The sequence below is a fragment of the Lissotriton helveticus genome, chromosome 9 (assembly GCF_964261635.1).
Source record: "Lissotriton helveticus chromosome 9, aLisHel1.1, whole genome shotgun sequence".
In the NCBI taxonomy this organism is placed as follows: domain Eukaryota; kingdom Metazoa; phylum Chordata; class Amphibia; order Caudata; family Salamandridae; genus Lissotriton; species Lissotriton helveticus.
In genome coordinates, this window is record NC_136070.1 from 486,214,841 (window position 1) to 486,232,707 (window position 17,867).

Sequence of the window (17,867 nt, forward strand, 5' to 3'; positions counted from 1 at the left end):
CTGGTCTGCTGAACTTGCCATCGATATCTCAGATGACCAGTGGACACACTGCTGTGCACTAACTTCCCGCATCTCTGCCAGCTGCAGATTGAAAATTATTCACTATAAATTCCTTCAGCGAATATATTACACGCCGGTACGAAAGCATAGATTCGGGCTGGCTGATAATGACCGATGTGAGCGGTGTCGCGCCGACCATGCTGATTTTCTTCATCTGGCATGGGACTGCCCCCAGATTGCTCGCTACTGGCAACAGGTGATTGAGGCCCTTGCGGAGATGGTGGGGGAGGCGATCCCTGCGGACCCTCTGCTCGCCATCCTCGGGTACACAATGCAAGTGCCTAGAGATTGCAGAAAATTCGTTGACACTGCTTTGCTATTGGCCAAACGGCGTGTTGCATGTCACTGGAGCAGGGGAAGGGCGCCCAAATTCAAAGACTGGCTTACAGATTTGACATATTGCCAGGATCAGCATGCTACCTTTGCTGAGCTACTACCTCCCTCGTGTCGACCCAGAGATATTTGGGATCCGCTGGTGCACTACCTGCTTCAGCGCTCGGAGGATGACGCGAGGTCGGGCGATCTCCCTATCACTCCTCGGCACCCTGAGCACTCTCCTAGAATTTGACCCGTAACTCCTGCTTCGCCCTTTAGGTCTACCTCTTTTGTTTGTGTGCCCTCGTGTCCCTACGGATTCCCGGGCGATGCAGACAGCCCTGCCCCGGTCATCCTGCCCCTCCCCTCCCCCTTTTTTGGAGCATGTACACCCTACCTCGCACCCACGACACGATTTCGCACCTCTGGGGGACGATATCCTGATACGCACCTGCGCTTTCCTCAGATAGTCTTCTATTGCGTTTTACAGCACTGGGATGAGAGTTCTGGACACGACATCTCCCCCACACTTTTCCACCCGCCCGGACTAACACAGCACACCTCTTTCACTACTTACTACTACACAGTCATACACTGCCTCTTTGTATGTTACCTCGTTGGGACGTGTTGGTCCCTGTTCTACAACCTACAAAACAAAACATTGGGAAAGACTTTCCTCTTGTTCGAAAAACATTGTTCAACTGCTGCTCATCCTAGCTTGTCCTACATCACCGGATGCGCGACCAGCGCCATATATGCTTATAATGTGCCGCCAGGCCCCCGGGATGCCGGCTTGTAGGCTGTGTATTGCTCCTTCTTCTTGCTGCCGGCCTCCGGGTTGTAGGCGAAACAAGCTGTGTACCATACTCGGTTTACTCCAATAAAGCAGAATTGAACCAAAAAAAAAATATATATATGATTTTTAAAGGGTGTCCTCTCTTGCACCTTTTTGTGTACTCTTCTTCAATCTCTTTATAATCTTGTAAGCCAGTTGTTATTCATTTCAGATAAGTAAACTCGGAGTATTTTCTTAAAGCAAATTGATGAAAGCTTTGATAATGAAGTAATTTTTTTTATCTATTGGTTTTTTAAACATAGTTGTGCTGACACCAAGTACTTCGACCTTCATCATAACATCTAGAAATGGAATGTTTGTTCTATCAATATTGTGAGTACCTTACATGTTGTGATTCTTAGCATTTAAGTCAGCAATATTCTCTTTCAGAGGACCAATCCACATGATGAAAATGGGATGTAGCAATCTTAAATATATAGTTAGTCTTTGGGTCAATTTTCCATTGCTGTAAATGTGTTCTTCACCAAACAACACCATAAAGATATTGGCATAACTTGGGGCCCTGTAAAACCAATGGAAGGTGGAATAGTTTAATTTTCCATTCCAACTCCAGCCCACGTTGACAGTAGGGAAGGTGTTGGATAGAAAATTAAACTATTCCCTATCCAACAGCGCCCTCCAGCGAAAGTCGTTGTAACGACTTTTGTTGTAATCCCCGCGTTGTAATGGTAGTGCGGGGTAATCCCCGCGTTGTAATGGCTGTTCTCCCCAATGGATTAGCCTTTTTTGCAGAAATAAAATTATGCTTCCATTTGAAGTAACTATGATATAATGTGAAATGTAACAGTTCAACAAGCAGACTTTATTGCCCCATATTTATTCTGTCCATAGTAGAGGTACACATTCAGCAGCTGTTATTCCTTCTGAATGTGGAATTGAGGTATACATGGCCTTGCAATCAACAGTAGACTGCCCATATTTCTTGTTCTTCTGCCTTCTTTAAATAAATATGTAGAAAATGAGTTCTGCTTTAAAATAAGATTTCATGCTTTGATCAATGCATTACTGAAATCTATCCAGATATCTGCCACAAGGGTACATGGAAGGATCCACAAGCTAATACAATGGGAGGGAAAAGGTGGATCGGTTAAACTTTTGTGTGTCTTAAGAAGCAGGTACAATTTAGGTTTTCGAGGGTAACATATTTGAAGACATTTCTTAATTTTTTCAGAAATCCATTTGCATTCGGTAGCTTGATTCAAACTGGTGTCTACAAAATGGTGTAAGTCTATGATCTCTTTCCAATTTTAGAAACACATTTTCATAATTTACATGTGCTGTTACTTTATACACATAACATGTTGTATCCATAATAACCAATCCACCTTCATTGCATGCCAACTGTATGGTTACAGCATTATTGTTAGCCAAAGATTTTAAAGTGCCCCAGTCCTTATTGGTTAAATTCCTTTGACAGTTTGTGAGTTTATTCAGATGCCTCGAATCTTTATACAAAAGAGTTTCTAAATTGTCAAATGTATTGTGTGAAATAGGTGCACAAATGTACTACTGGGTTTGAATTATTTATATATTGGTGTCTCATAGATTTGTCTTTCATTTTCCACTGTTTTGAAGAAATATTTTAACTGCAGGTTTCTGTCATTCATACTGAGGCAAAACTAAAACCTGTGTGTTGAACTTAAGAGGCACCAGAGTAAATTATATGCTCATTGAAAATAACAAAAGTCTCACTTTATTAGCCTTTTGAATTTGCTGATAGAAACTTCTGAAAAAACAAAGAATGCGGAGAATCCAAGATGGCGGCTGCATTAAAACCAAAACAAAGGTCAGCAGTCTAATGGAGGAGAAGTCAGCTGTAGCGATTGCAAGCCTCCTTTAAGTGCACACTCAGATCAGTCAACTTCAACTGATTTACCTTAGTGGAGAGTAGTTTTCCCTCAGAACTCGTGCTCTGAGGAAATCATTTCCTACAATTATTCCTGTTTTTTGGAGGTTCTGCCCCTTTTGCTTATTAGTGTGAACACTGGGTATTCCCCATTTATTTAGTCCATTTTTTGGAGGAGATTAAACTATTTGTCGAAGCATGCATAAATAATCTAAATTGTGTCAGGATGTTTTCTAAGAGAGACAGTAAGCCTTATACCCTACTGAAAAGTATTGGAATATTTAATCTGAAAGGAATTCAATTGGTATTAAGAACTAATCGGATTTCTTTTTTTTTTTTTTTTTTTTTTAAAACCTTTATTGAAAGACACGTATAAGTACAAGCGCTGGCCTACAACCACAGGGGCCGGCCGCAAAGTCAGGAGAATCAAAATAACAAAGCAATGTATACGATAGGGTGAACACAGGATGGAAGCAAATAAAGTCGTTACATCGCCAGCGCCAGGATAAAAGAGGTTTCATTTTACATTATATAAAGGAGGCAGCAACCATATCTACCAGCGCGTCATGCAACATATACAGAAAAGAAGGGGGGGGGGCGGGAGGGAAATAGCCCCCCACGCAAGCAGACGACCACAGTAGGGCAAAGCCCAAAGACCTCACACGCCCATACCAGGTGCAGAATAGAGGAAGAATACCAGCAAACAAATAAAGTGGACGCCACACATACAGCCCACCCGCCCCGAAAAAGGAGAAAGTGCAGACGCTAGCGAAACAGAGGAGTAAACACAAAGGGACATAGCCCACCCCCTGGAAAAGGCGAAAAAGGGACCATAGAATAAAACAAACTAAAATAACAAACACCCCCCCCACCCTACATCACTGTAATGGCTACGGCCTACCCCACTAAACAGCGTGCCTGTCGCCCAGAGTCACCCGAAATATAGAAAAAGAGAAAGGGAATTATAACGAAGAAAGAGAGGGGAATAGGAAAAGGAAGGAGAGGAAAAGGAAGAAAGAGAGAGGAGAGGAGCCAGCGACCGAGACATAAAACACTACCCCCCCCGCAACAATAATGCACTAATCGAGGTCGAAAAGGAGAGTCAAGAAAAGCCTACACCAGGATGTAAACAGGAACCATCCAGAATAACGAGGCCCGGAGATGCCATGTAAAAAGGGTCCCACAGGCATCCGGGCACGATCACCCCTGTCCACTTTTATGAAGAGTCGAGCTTCCCAACCCCGCCACAGCCAAAAAACAGCAGAACACAGTGGGTCCATACCAGTCAGGAAAAGCCGGTGGGATCTCCGCAAAACAACGTCCCGGCAAACTAGAAGCAACCAGGAGAACTCGGCAACAGTCAGAATGCAAAAGTTCCTCAAAGATCCACGTGGTCAAGTACAGTATCTGGGCCGTCCAGCACGAAGCAAAGAAAACAGGATGTAGAAAGCACTGCAGCATCGGCACCGGGTCCGCTAGATCCCATAGAATCGAGCACCCAGCCGGAGATCCCAGCACAGCCGCCGGCGAAGTTTCAGGCAGTACAATTCGGGGAGACGACACTTCGTCACAAAATGGCGGAGCCACCACAGCAGCTATCCGCAACTCCAAAGCTCGACATTTCAAGGACAGGTCGATCCGCAGAGCAGACAGGGCAAACCAGATAGCACTCCGAGTAGGGGCCGCCCAAACCAAACGAGGGCTGGAGAAAGCAAATGCGGCAACCTCCCTGTCTCCAGGAGAAAGACACCCCGAGGGGCCATCCGCCATCTTAAGTACAGCACCCTCCGCCATCGCCGCAGGTTCTTCCAAGTCCATCAGGAGCACCGGCGGCCCCAGGGCTCACCGCCAAATCGCGGCGGAAGGCGCTCGGCGGAGAAAGGAGAGTCACCAGAAGAACGGGCGTGCTCCCCACAGCACTCGGGGGGAGCCCAGCACCGGATCCCGGGCGGGACTAACAACAGGAGTGGGTTTCTCACTTGAGGGGTGCCGGACAGCGCGGCTTCTCTTCTTCGGGCCGGTAGGCGAACGGACATGCGGGGTGGCCCACCAGCGGGGGCGGGTCTGCCCCGGGGGTCCCGGCCCGAGGCTCTCAGGCTCCCACCATCGGGTCTCTCCACCGGTTCCGGACCGCCGGCACTCCGATCATCTCCGGGCAGGCACAGCACTCGAGGCCCCGGCGTCAGGGTCGGGAAGGCCAACAAAGTGACCAGGGCAGAACGCCGGAATCACTGCACGCCAGAGCCCCGGAAAAGGATGGTAAGTGACGGCTCTTCCTCAGTGACCAAATTCGGAACACCCCGAGCAGGATGAAATACAGGATAGGTGGCGGGGAGGAAGAGATCACGGAGCGAGGCGGTTATGCGACCGTTCCGATCGCCATCTTGGCTCCTCCTCTCCTAATCGGATTTCTGACGATAAAAACAAGGATTGGAAAGTGTTATTCAACATGGCAAGAACTATTTTGTAGATATATATTTGTATATACATATGTGGCCGGGGTTTTAAGAATGTCAAGTAACGAACTGGGGTTAGAAAAGGAAACAAAAGAAAGGTGTGAGTGGTATATTTAATGTTCTACTCCTTTCCAGGTACCAACAGAGAAGCTCACTGGGTGTACATACAAAGATATACAGGGAACCAGAGGAGGATACGACTAACATAGCAGGCTCCAGAAGCAGTCTTTCGTCTCTCCCTATCCCCTTTCCCCTCTGCAAGTGTACTGCTGTGGAAGTTGTTTAAAACAATACGTGTTACGTATACAGGACTAGGCAATTGGGAGTACCTTTCTTCTTTGGTGGAATTTTCAGGCAAAAAGGTTGGGTGTCACAGATTGAAGTGCCATAAAGAAAATTGGACTCAAGAACAATGGCAGAAGGGTAGACATTAAGACCCTGGCTGTAATCATGGAACATGTACAAAAACAGTTAGCAAGTACAATAGAAAAAAATAAAAGCCTGAGACATGAAATAAAAAGATCCCATATAGAATCCCAACAACATCTACAGAGATTAGATGGTTTGGCAGCAGGAATGCACTGCTTCCTAGTGAGGATAAGTCTTGGTCACCTCAGTTTTCTGAAATTTCCTCTCAGGTGATTCATGCTATATCCTCTATTAATCCATTAGCTTCCCAATAACAATTCACCCATAAGGCCCAGATTTCCTTGACAAAATTCTCTCTGCATTTTTGTACAGACCTATTATGTTCACAGATAATCAATCAAAGGTAACATTTCTATTGTCTTATTTGAGCGGTGATGCTGCTGCCTGCTTGATGCCTTAAGTACAATGAAATGATCCAGTAGTATAGGATTAGAGAACTTTAAAACAAATTTTCCTTTGATTTTTGATTGAAGTTCAATCTCATAAGCCACAGATAATGAGCTTCTGGACCTAAAACAAGGTAACCGAGATTTGATATCGTTTGGCTCAATTTAACAAACTAATCATCGAAGCTAAAGGAACAGCAATTTTTAATGAGGGCTTTGTGAAGAACTCAAAGACACTCTAGCTCAAATACTATATCAACCTACAGAAGTGTCAACACTGATATGGTATTGCAAATAGACGAGAGACAAAATGAATGGAAGACAGAAAAGAGAAAAAAATTCCACCCAATACCTTCTCATTTTGATGGAGCAAGGGTGGAGATGAGTAAGAATCATGATCCAACACCACCAGAAGAAACCATGTAAATTGGTTTCACAAGAGGGCCATTATCAAAGAAAAAAAAAGGATTTGTAGGCCTGAAAAATCCTAAGGTCAAATGTTCAGGAAAAGAGAGGAACCATCATGAAAGCTCTCATGAAAGCCTGGGGAAAGACAACGCCCTGCACCTTTTTCTGTGATATGAAATATGCGAAAGAAGCAGGAATACATTTTGTTAAGAAGAAGCATTGGATGAAACTAATCTATCCTCACGACCTATTATGAATAAGACTGAACCAATAGAATTGATTGACTTAAATGGTCACTAAGTTTTAATAAGATTCAATATCATTGATACTCCTTAGTTTCAGTTAGTCCTTGTATTGGCTTGGTTACCACAACATAATCCCACCATAGATTTGGAAAATTGATCGACTTAAATGGTCACCAAGATTTAATAGGATTCAATGTAATTGATACTCCTCAGTTTCAGTTAATCGTTGATTCGGCTTGGTTACCGCAAAATAACAGATTTGGAAAAAAAAACGTTCTGCTGAATTACAATTATTGTAAGGAACATTTCAAACTGGAAACTGGAAATTAAGAATGAACAAAAGACTACTCAAGCTAAACAATCCCATATAATTTAGTCCGAAGAAACCAATGAAAGCCTAGTGGAGTATCAGGAATTTGCAGCTGTGTTCAGCGAAGCAGAGGCAGATAAATTACCCCCACACAGACCATACGGTTGCAAGATAGTCTTGGAGCCAGATGAAAATCTACCCTGCTGCAGAATGTATTCTGTAATGGAAGTGGAAAATCAATATCTTAAGAAATATATAGAGCAATATCTAACAAATGGATTCTTTCGTCCTAGGGAATCTCTGGTCTCTACTACCCTATTCTTCATCGTTGAAAAGAACAGAGAGACCAAAACATGTATTGATTTCAGAGCTTTAAACCAAGTGATCATAAATAACCAATAGCCCTTACCACTAACTATAGTACTTCTGAACCATGTTAAAGAGGCAAAACTCTATAGGAAATTCGACCTTCAAGGGGCCTATCATTAGAGTGGCAAAAGGGGATGAATGGAAAATAGCTTTATGTACCAGATTAGGCTATATAAATACCAAGTAATGCCCTATGTATTATGCAGCGTCCCAGTGCCTTTTCAGAACTTCATCAATTATATTATAGGAGAATTTCAGATCAGACTGTGCTGTTATATACCAATGACATCTTGATATTCCCAAAAAACTTGGTGGAGCATGTCCAGCATTTGAAAGCCATACCTAAAAGACTGGAAGAGAATAAACTTTATATCAAGTTTAAAAGGTGTGCATTTCATGTGGAGGAACTTGAATTTCTTGAATTCATCCTTTCTTCCAGAAGAATCTCCACGGATTCTGCCAAGGCTCAAGCAATTCAAGATTGTCCATCTCCCAGCAACATGCAATAAGTGCAGTGTTTCATTGGCTTTGCCAATTTTTATCGATGTTTCATAATGAAATTTTACAAAATGATTGTGACTATAACCCATCTATTTAAAAAAAATGCACAATTCAATTGACCTAATGAGGCAGAAGATGCATTTAAATTCTTCAACAGGTATTCACTACCGCATCGATTTTGTTGCACCCAAATCCTGAACAACCATTTTATGTGGAGGTCGATGCATTGAATTTTGCTATTGGGGTCATCCTGTCTCAGCTACATAGGAATATCACACAACTTCACCCGATAGCATTTTGCTCAGAGGTGTTGACTACTACTGAAGCTAACCACTCTATTGCTGACAAACAACTATTGACACTATAAGATGCATTACAAGAATGGAGATACTATTTATTGGGAGCTCGATATGCGGTTATCGTGTTTACTGATCATACGAACCTGCAATTTATAAAATGATCTCAAACTCTGACCCCAAGACAATTGAGATAACCTTTATCATTTGCCAATTTTAATTTTGTCATCACCAATAGACCAGGTTCAGCAAAGCAGACGCACTTTTTAAACTGAACACCAAGAGTGAATTAACAAAGCAAAAAGAGATTCCCGTCATTCCCACAGAGAAATTTGCCTGCATCACTCAATATTTCATTGTAAATCGAAGAGTCAATGTCCTTAGGGGAAATGAAGAAATGGGCTAAAAAAGATCCAGAAAGAGAAGTGAGAGAAAATCTTCCCTTTTTCAAGGGAGCTCTTTATTTACCCACTGAAGAATTGTGAGAAATGGCCTTTCAGGCATGTCATGATGATCCGTCGGCAGGTCATAAAGCTTTGTTAAAGACTACAAATCTTGCGAAAAGGCATTTCTGGTGGCCAGCCATGAACTCCTAAGTAAGGCAATACATAGCAACTTGTGAATAGTGTGTGAAAGATAAGGTCAGAAGACAAGGACCTCAAGGGCAACTATAACTTCTTCCTACAGCCCTTATCCATGGCATACAGTTACTTGGACCCTACAGTAGATTTACCCTCCAGCCAAGGATACAACACTCTTATGGTTTTCGTGGACGCATTTACTAAAATGAGTCATTTTATTCCCTTAATAAAACATCCCAAATGCCCAGCAATTAGCACAACTGGACAGTCTACATGTTGTAAAAGTTAATGGAATTCTTATGGTAATGATTTTAGATAGGGGCACACAATTTGTATCTCATTTTTGGAGTGCGTTTATGAAGAGACTTGGAGTTGACTCTTGGTGCTCCGACAACTACCACCCCGAAACTGGTTGACAAACCAAGAGAGTCAATCAAGTGTTAGAACAATACTTGTGATTGTATCTACTAGATCAGGAAGGAAAATGGACAGGTCTGATATTGACAGCTGAATTTGCATACAATAAAGCAGTTCACGCTTCCACTGGTTATTCACCATTCTATTTAAATTCAAATAGACACTCTAACGTGTTTATTGGGAAAACAGATGAAACAGACCCAGAGGTTGGAAATATAGTTAAGAACAACAAGCCTACCGCCACAAAGTAAATTTGTTAGCTTTTTTAAAACAACAGGACAGGCTAGAGAATCATGTACTCCATTGGATGCCCTTGTGTGTCACAGACTGTGCTGAACCATTTATGAGATCTTTTCTTCTTCGCCAATGGTGCTCTCAGATTGGAGTCTGCTGTCAATGATTATTTCAAACCAATTCTAAATAATATTGATAAACAGCATGTACAACACTGTATTAAAGGATATGAAAACCGACCCCAATCAAGCTAACGGAGAAGTGGTATTAGAAGCTAGAACATGACCTATCACACACCCAATATATATATTGCTGCCAACAAACTAGGTAAGTTTCCTCAAATGGAAGACATACTTATCCATTACAAATTCATTCACAGAACTTATTATAACCAGCTAGCATGGTTAGGTTTTCTTGGCTCATAGGTCGGCATTGTGGTGGTGTGCTACTCCACATGGTGGGGTTTCTATATTTGGCCTGAGAATGCCAATATATCAGGGACTATTACACACAAATATTTGTTGTAATTGGTGAAATGACTGAACACCGACTGAAGCCATCACTGTTTGTTACGCTCCTTGGATATGTAAAGGACACTCTCAAAGTTTACAAGAAGTACATTACAATGGATCTCCTGTTGGGGAAGTGCTAGATGGCAATGCTCTGGGGGAGAGGTAAAGCACTGCTGAGCGTGTCCAGACCTTATCGCAAGAAGAAGGGGACCCCTGAGAAACTAGTTATGAAGTAACCTAGACAGGAAAAATACACTCATATAAACAATTTAGGACTACTTCAAAATAACACAACCCTTAACCACATCGATGCTGATGACGGAACCGCTTCGTCATCAGCCGCGGTGGCGCTGTGCTGATGATGGAGCGGTTCCGTCATGGCCCATCCGACGCGCCTGCGCGGCGCATTCTATTGAGAGGGCGGGGCCATGACGGAACCACTCCGTCATCAGCACAGCTCACCCGAGGCTGGTGACGGAGCGGTTCCGTCACCAGCGTGTGAGCGCCACACGGCCCCCGCCCCCTTAGCGCTGCGGCGGAGTAGCCGCCGCAGCGAAGGTGTTAAAAATTGATAAGGGAAATAACAATTGTGACACTCAAAGAATTAGAAAAATACACAATTATTTATTCCTTAAGTATAGTTTTTAGGGTTTTTTTTCTCATATAAATATATAGTTAGCATTATAAAAGAACATAAGCTTGTAATAAAACTGTGACAAACATATCATACAGAGACTTGTAGACCAAGCACAACATTCTGACTACTATCATACCACTCCATACACACTGACCATACATACAATAACTTCCACATAAATGCACATAGTGTAATTCAACCCAAAAGTGATAAATTGATGAATAGGGTGAATCTTTAGGTTTTATAAAGTGGGCGTAAAGCTGACTCAGCGCGTTTCGACAGAAACACTGTCTTCATCTGGAGTATCACCTCTGGAAGTTGTGCTCACGATAGATAACCCCATATGATTTACGTCTCTCTGTAGCTGGGCTGAAGAACAAATTCCAAACGGTCTTCAATATAAAAAGCTCAAGTGCAATATGTTGAGATGCAGATGAGGTTTAACACTTTTGCTCCGGAGATATACGGTAAGTAGATAGGAAGTCTTCGTCCGGTATAATATTTATGCTGAATCTCAGAAGTCAACACAGTTCTGTCTCGAGCCCGAGGCAGGTTTCAATGATACTACCAATGTAAGGTCAAACGATGTCTGGATAAAACAGAGGACAGTGACATCCTCTCTATAGGTAACGATAGACAACTTGGGCGAGCTGTGAATCCTGGTGATGACGATGTATACAGCAGATAGAATAATGGAGAGGGGCTTTACAGCTCTTTCTACGGAGACCGCTGTTGCTGATATCCGTTGTTTTGCCGGTCTCCGTAGAAAGAGCTGTAAATCCCCTCTCCATTTGTTTACATGAGCATGTCCAGACCAACAGTTATTTGGGAATCGCTGGGGAGGCGGATATAATATATGCAACAGACCAGTTCCCTGTCACTATATAAATGGCTGGTGACAGTTAGAAAGTTAGTGAGGCACTGTAAATTTTAATGCTGATGAGGCTGCCTGAAGCCCAGGAAACATTGGTATATGCTGATTTAACTGGTACTGTGGACCTGCACTTGATATGTTACATCAATGTCATATTGTAATGTTGTAACATCATTTGTACTCATGCTTGGAGCGCCACTGGAATGCATACTTTACTTTATATGACAATCTATTTTCATTAGGCATAATTCCAATTTTCAAGTTATTGTCTCATTAGTAATTGTACAAGTTCAACCCAGCTTTCCTGAATAGCAAACTGTCAATTGAATTTATAAATTATTGTCTCCTCACACATCTTACATTATTGATTTAATTACCTTTGCACAAGTGTTTCTAGAGGTACTTCAGCCTCCTCCTCATATTCATTTGAAAAACTTGCTCCAATCTGTTGTGAAATTTGGTGAACAGTCTCATGTGCCTACACAAATGCAAATACAAAACGTATTTTATGATATTCAACATTTAGCTGAAATTTAATATTTTACTTCCTTCAAAAATCGAACAAAAAATGCTTAACAAATTAAAAGCATACTTGATATTTTCCTTTGATGAAAATAAAAAGCCTAGTTATGCAAACTTAACTACACTTCTCCACAAACTTCAGTAGAATCACATTCTATGCAATTCTCTCCTGCTACACATACACAGCTACTTTTTCCTGGGAGATCTGCTGCAGCAACACCATCACAGTATCTCTCTGGATTGAAGCAGCTTTTGTAAGAATTTATTTTTTTAGTCCCTAATCTGCACACTGGCCTATTAGTGCAAACAGCGCTCAGAAAGAAATGGGAAGCTTCCCCCTAGAGACAAGGCCTAATTTAAACCAATTAGTTGTAATCTAGTGTCTGTCAGTGGCCATTTCTAGTGGTGCAATAAAAAAACTATTTGAAGTGGCATTGATGTAGCACTGGCCAATCATTGGTAGTGTTGTAAAAGATCTTTACCAAATCTCAGCAAGCTGTAGGCAAGGCACATCACATGCAGTATAAAATGACGCTCATCACTAAATGTGATCCAAGTGATGGTTGAGGGGTATTACGGCAAAATATCGAGTACAAAATACAGAGAAGCAGAAATTTTGAATTTTTAATATCGTGATCCACAATTATTGTGATACAGGAATATCGTTGACAATAGTATCGATTTTCTAAGGTAAGTAATATCGATGTCAAATATATTGTTTCCAAAAATATCTATGTTATTAATATCGATGTTAAAAATATCTATGTTGTTAATATTGTTTAAAAAATATTGTTAATAATATTGTTTTTTCATTCTTTTTATATATTTTAGTATGTTTTCATTGTATATTTGATCAATTGTTTGTATAATTATTGTTAATGTTTTTAATATAGTTTGTAAATTTTTAGTTGCTTTTAAATTTGTTTATTGAAATTTTTAGTGTCGTAACAGGTTTTGGGGAGTTTATAGGGTCACAGAGTGGAAGTAAATTCATTATAACTAATAATACATTTTTCATTATTTTTAATTTGATAATTAATTATGTAAATTGTGTAATTAATTTATTTTTTAAGTTACGTTTTAAGTGAGGGTTGGAGGGCGTGTAGGAATATAGAGTGGGAAGTAAATTAAGTATAATTAATTAAGAATTCATTTTTAAATATTATTAATTATTTTATTGATAATTAATTATGCAAATTGTATATTTTTCAAGTTATGTTTTAGGTGCAGGTTGTGGGGTTTGTAGGGGTACAGTGTGTGAAGTAAATACATTATAATTAATTACTAATTAATGTTAATGATATTTTAATTGATAATTATTTAGATTGTGTGATTAAGATATTTTTAAAGTTATATTTCAAGTGCGGGCTGTTGTGTTTGTAGGGGTAAAGTGTGGAAAGTTAATTGAAATAATTAACTAATTATTAGTTCATGATTATTGTTAAAATTGTTTAATTGATAAATAATTATGTAAATTATTTTCATTTTTCTGATATATTTTAGGTGTAGGTTGTTGGGTTTTTAGGTGTACAGGATGGGATGTCAAGTAAAAAATAATATTTTTTTTATTAATTAATATAATATTATATATACTTTTGTTGTTAATTATTTAATTGATAATTACGGAAATTGTGATATCATAGTTGTTAGGTTATATTTTAGGTGTGTGTTGTTTAGTTTGTAGAGGCATAGGATGCGAAGTTATTTAAGTAATTATAAATGTAAAATTAATTATTAATTTATAGAAAAATGTAATCTTTAGTTTGTAATATATTAATTATGTTATGCTTTTTACTTTAAATTACATTTTAATTGTTGGCTGTTATGATCGTGAGCATATAGGGGTCATTACGATAGCAGTGGGACTGCCGACAGACCATCAATCCAAATGTTGCAATATGATGCATGCGGTCTAACTGTCAGCTATCAAGGGACAGACCGCAGCCTCCAACAGGATCTAAGATCTCGTCAGGAGGCGGTCATAATCATAACATTTGAATGGCGGTGATGTCTGCACAGGCTGTGCTGTCAGGATTACAATGTCTCTTTCCCACAGTCTTTTCATGATGGTCTGAACGCCATGAAAAGGCTGTCGGAAACAGTCTTTGGGCCCAAAACAGGGCAACTGTAAAGTGAGCCTGGGGGCACATATAGTGCCCCCAATCACATCCAGGCACCATGTGCCTGACACATGGTGCATGGATGTGCAGGAAGTGCACTTTAAGACTGCAGCTTGTGCTGTCGCCCTTTTTCTAGGCCGCACCACTAGCCGCAATGATAAAGTGCATTTTGCCACAGCCAACCAGGCAGTTGCATTGTAATAGTGCTGTTGGACCGCTTGCATGCTTGTTGGTAGAACTGCGGTCGGCAGTCTGACAGTTGGTCATCGTAATGAGGCCTAAAGTGTTGTATTTTAACTTAAATGAATCTTTAATTGATGCTAATTAAACATATTAAATTACATTACATAAATGTTATATACTGAAATATTTAAGTTTGAGGTATTTAAGCTACATATATAGTAAAACCCGTTATTTTATATATATTTTTCAATATTAGTGTAAAACGATATTTTTTTGAAAAATAGTTTTGTACTTACCATTATCTGAATAGGAAAACTATATTCCTGTGATTGATATTTTTGACATGATATTTTGGTATCATAATATTTATGGTTCCAATATTGTGTTAGTAAACCGGTTGAGGTGGTTGCAACTCTGCTAAACATTTGAAATCATCAACACCTCAGCTGTGGTCTCAGTGTATCGTAAATGTTAACTGTCTGACCAAAAAGTCCAAAAGGCACTAAAGAGACCTGGCTACTGCACTGAGGGGTATTAATAGTATCTGGGCCATATCATTTAAAGGGGACCCAGAGGAGTTCTACGGGCATATCTACCCGCTTTATGATGCCCATGGAAATTTGGTATGACAGAAAGGTATCAGACTCTTGCACCTGCACATTTTCAATGAGGCATTCCCTTATTTTGACGGGGCCTAACTCCATGTAAATGACAGACTACCTTTGGTCTAATCCCATTGTGGGTCTCCTCATAGCATGGGAGTATAGTCCCATGCAAATGAGTGAACCAATTTGACCATGTGCCTGCACAGTATTACAACATTGATTCAAGTGAAAACAAGCAGTAAATTCATCCCTGAGAACACCTCACCCTCTAAAAGAAAGCTCCTCGGCCCTCTCCCCTTCAAGGAGTTGCTGTCACATCCACATCCTTTACCCACCTTCGGTGTGATCCTCGACTCCCTCTCTAAATGCAGACTGTGTTCGCTATCAGTGAAAGACATTATCGCATCTATCTCTCGCTGCTGTGTTCTACCCAGTGAAGGTGCTGTTTGAGCCTTGCACTGGGGAGAACACTTTTTTTCCTGCATTATGGCATGTAGTCAAGTTCTGATCTATATGCACCTGATGAAGGTGTGGCTGACAAAAAGACATCAGCATCCCTCAGATTAGTGTAATCTGATGCTTTATGTCTACTAACCCTAGATTATTGGGAATACTGTTAGCATGAGAGACCAAGGATTCAGTAGATTTTCTATAAAACTCTTAAGATTATGTGGGCTCAGTACAATTATTTTTAAAATACCAAGCAACTAACTCTCTGAAAAAGACTACAAAGTTTGAGTGGAAGTCTGGAGCTTCTCATGTTACCATTTGTGATTCTGGGATTATCTATCAATTGCCATGATCTACTATCACTACAATATATTTGTCTACATGTTCCATAATAACAGTCAACTTTAATGCTAAAACAACAGCGAACAATGTTGTACAATGAGGCATTTTTTCACCAGAGGCCAACAGTGTGGCAAATAAAGCATTCTGTAGAATGCACATGTACAGCTGGTGAAGTGACCACTTCACTATCAGCAAATACCCACAAATCATGTTAAGGGCGGGAGGAAGTTTTTGTCTGAACTAGTATGGTATGTATGTGCAATCTTACTCTGCAAAATTGTCTATAGGACTTTTGAATGAAGCACACCAGACAAGAACTGTTGTCTAATCATTGAAAAATTAAGAGAAACACATAGACAACAGAGCAAAAAAGGCTCTTCTGAAGGAAGCAGGGCTTAATTGTGCAGGCGGTCGGCCCTAGAACTCATTTTGCATGTTGACCCAAAGCAAGAGAGAGAAATGCAGCGAAAGGAGTAGAAATAGAGAGATAGGAAAGTTGTGAACCTGGGAGTATGGATCGGTATAAAGAAACTTGCATGAGTGAGATAAAGAGATGGGAGGTGTAGGGTGGAGAAGAAAGAGTAACAAGGAGTTATCAAGATTAGGCAGCTCTGGTATTGGGCAGCAGCAAAATTCAGCCGTGCCAGCAATGGACTCCTAAGAAAATCTTATGGCCCCTGGACTTTTTTTGTTTTTATAAATTAAGCACAATAATTAATACATCTAAAAAATGCCCATCATTCTCTAGTATGTTGCTGCTCAATTTATTGAGGACAAAATTACACCAAGGGGTGTGCACAAGTTCTGAAGCTTGTAGGGGTGATGAATCTGGTATCCAATTTCCACCTTCTCGGCTACAAAACCATGCCACTATTTCGATTTTAAACCACCATTTGTCAATGCCAATAATGAATTAGGTCCAACATGAACTAACTTTTAAAAAGCTACTAGTTATGCATTTGTCGATAAATGTATTCGTGTTTGAGACATAGAATTTCACATTGTGGCGAGTGACTTTGTCTTTATAATAAATGTACCTCATCAGCTGAAAAGGCTCCATTGGTGTAGCGGGCGGGGGCATCTTTCTTGTCTTCATTTTGAGAAATATCGCTTGACACCCTATAGAATAAATGAGATATTATTGTACCACCACAGATTCAAAGGCGGCTAAAAAGGCCCTTGAACTTAAACACTAAAGACATGATTAAAGCAAGATCCTAAGGAATAGCTCATGTAGGTTACCAGACACAGGTCGTTAGTAAGCCATAGAAATAGGATTACAGCACTCACCATTTTCCAACGATACTTGGCCACATTATTAGACTACTGGTCAGGGCTAATCCTAGACATTTTGCTGTACTAGATGAAAGTGTCCAAGTATGCTCCATCCCATTTCCCACCCACTTCCTGGAACCTGCAGAACCTGAACACTCACAGCACTCATAAGAAAAGCCAATGCCATGTTCACCTGTGATGAATCATATGTATCTCTTTCACATTCATAAACTCACTTAAAGTAAAAAACATTTTTAAGTAATGTACCATTCACCTTGGCTAGCGCGTCTACAACAAACTTTTTTCACAGTTATAAAGTAAGATACACTGCTTGTGTTTTTTTAAAGGTAATTACTTTTGTGTGTTGACATGCAACACACACAAAACTATTATCTTTTTATTAATGCAAAACAAGCAGGGCCGTGCATCTATTCAGTGACAGTATACTGAAGGTGATAGAGAGGAGCAAACATATGCCTCAACAGCAGACTCTACACATTTACTTTGATAAACAAACACCAAGGCAATAAAACAATTAAGCTGAAATTAATTATTTACCTTGAATGAGAGGAATTTTCCGCCCCTTATCTTCTTGCCACAAAGTTTGGGCGAGCCAGGTTATAGGGCCAGCCCTGCTA

At 40.4% G+C, this 17,867-nt stretch overlaps 1 protein-coding gene across 1 annotated transcript in view; it reads right to left on the minus strand.

Moving 5' to 3' along the window:
* SYNE2 (spectrin repeat containing nuclear envelope protein 2) overlaps positions 1-17,867 on the minus strand; it is a 1,843,566-nt gene that overhangs the window by 1,432,366 nt on the left and 393,333 nt on the right. The window contains exons 25-26 of the mRNA XM_078660317.1: positions 16,992-17,073; positions 12,110-12,210 (exon numbers count right to left, since the gene is read on the minus strand). Coding sequence (XP_078516443.1) covers positions 12,110-12,210; positions 16,992-17,073 — 183 coding nt within the window. The remainder of the gene's footprint in view (positions 1-12,109; positions 12,211-16,991; positions 17,074-17,867) is intronic.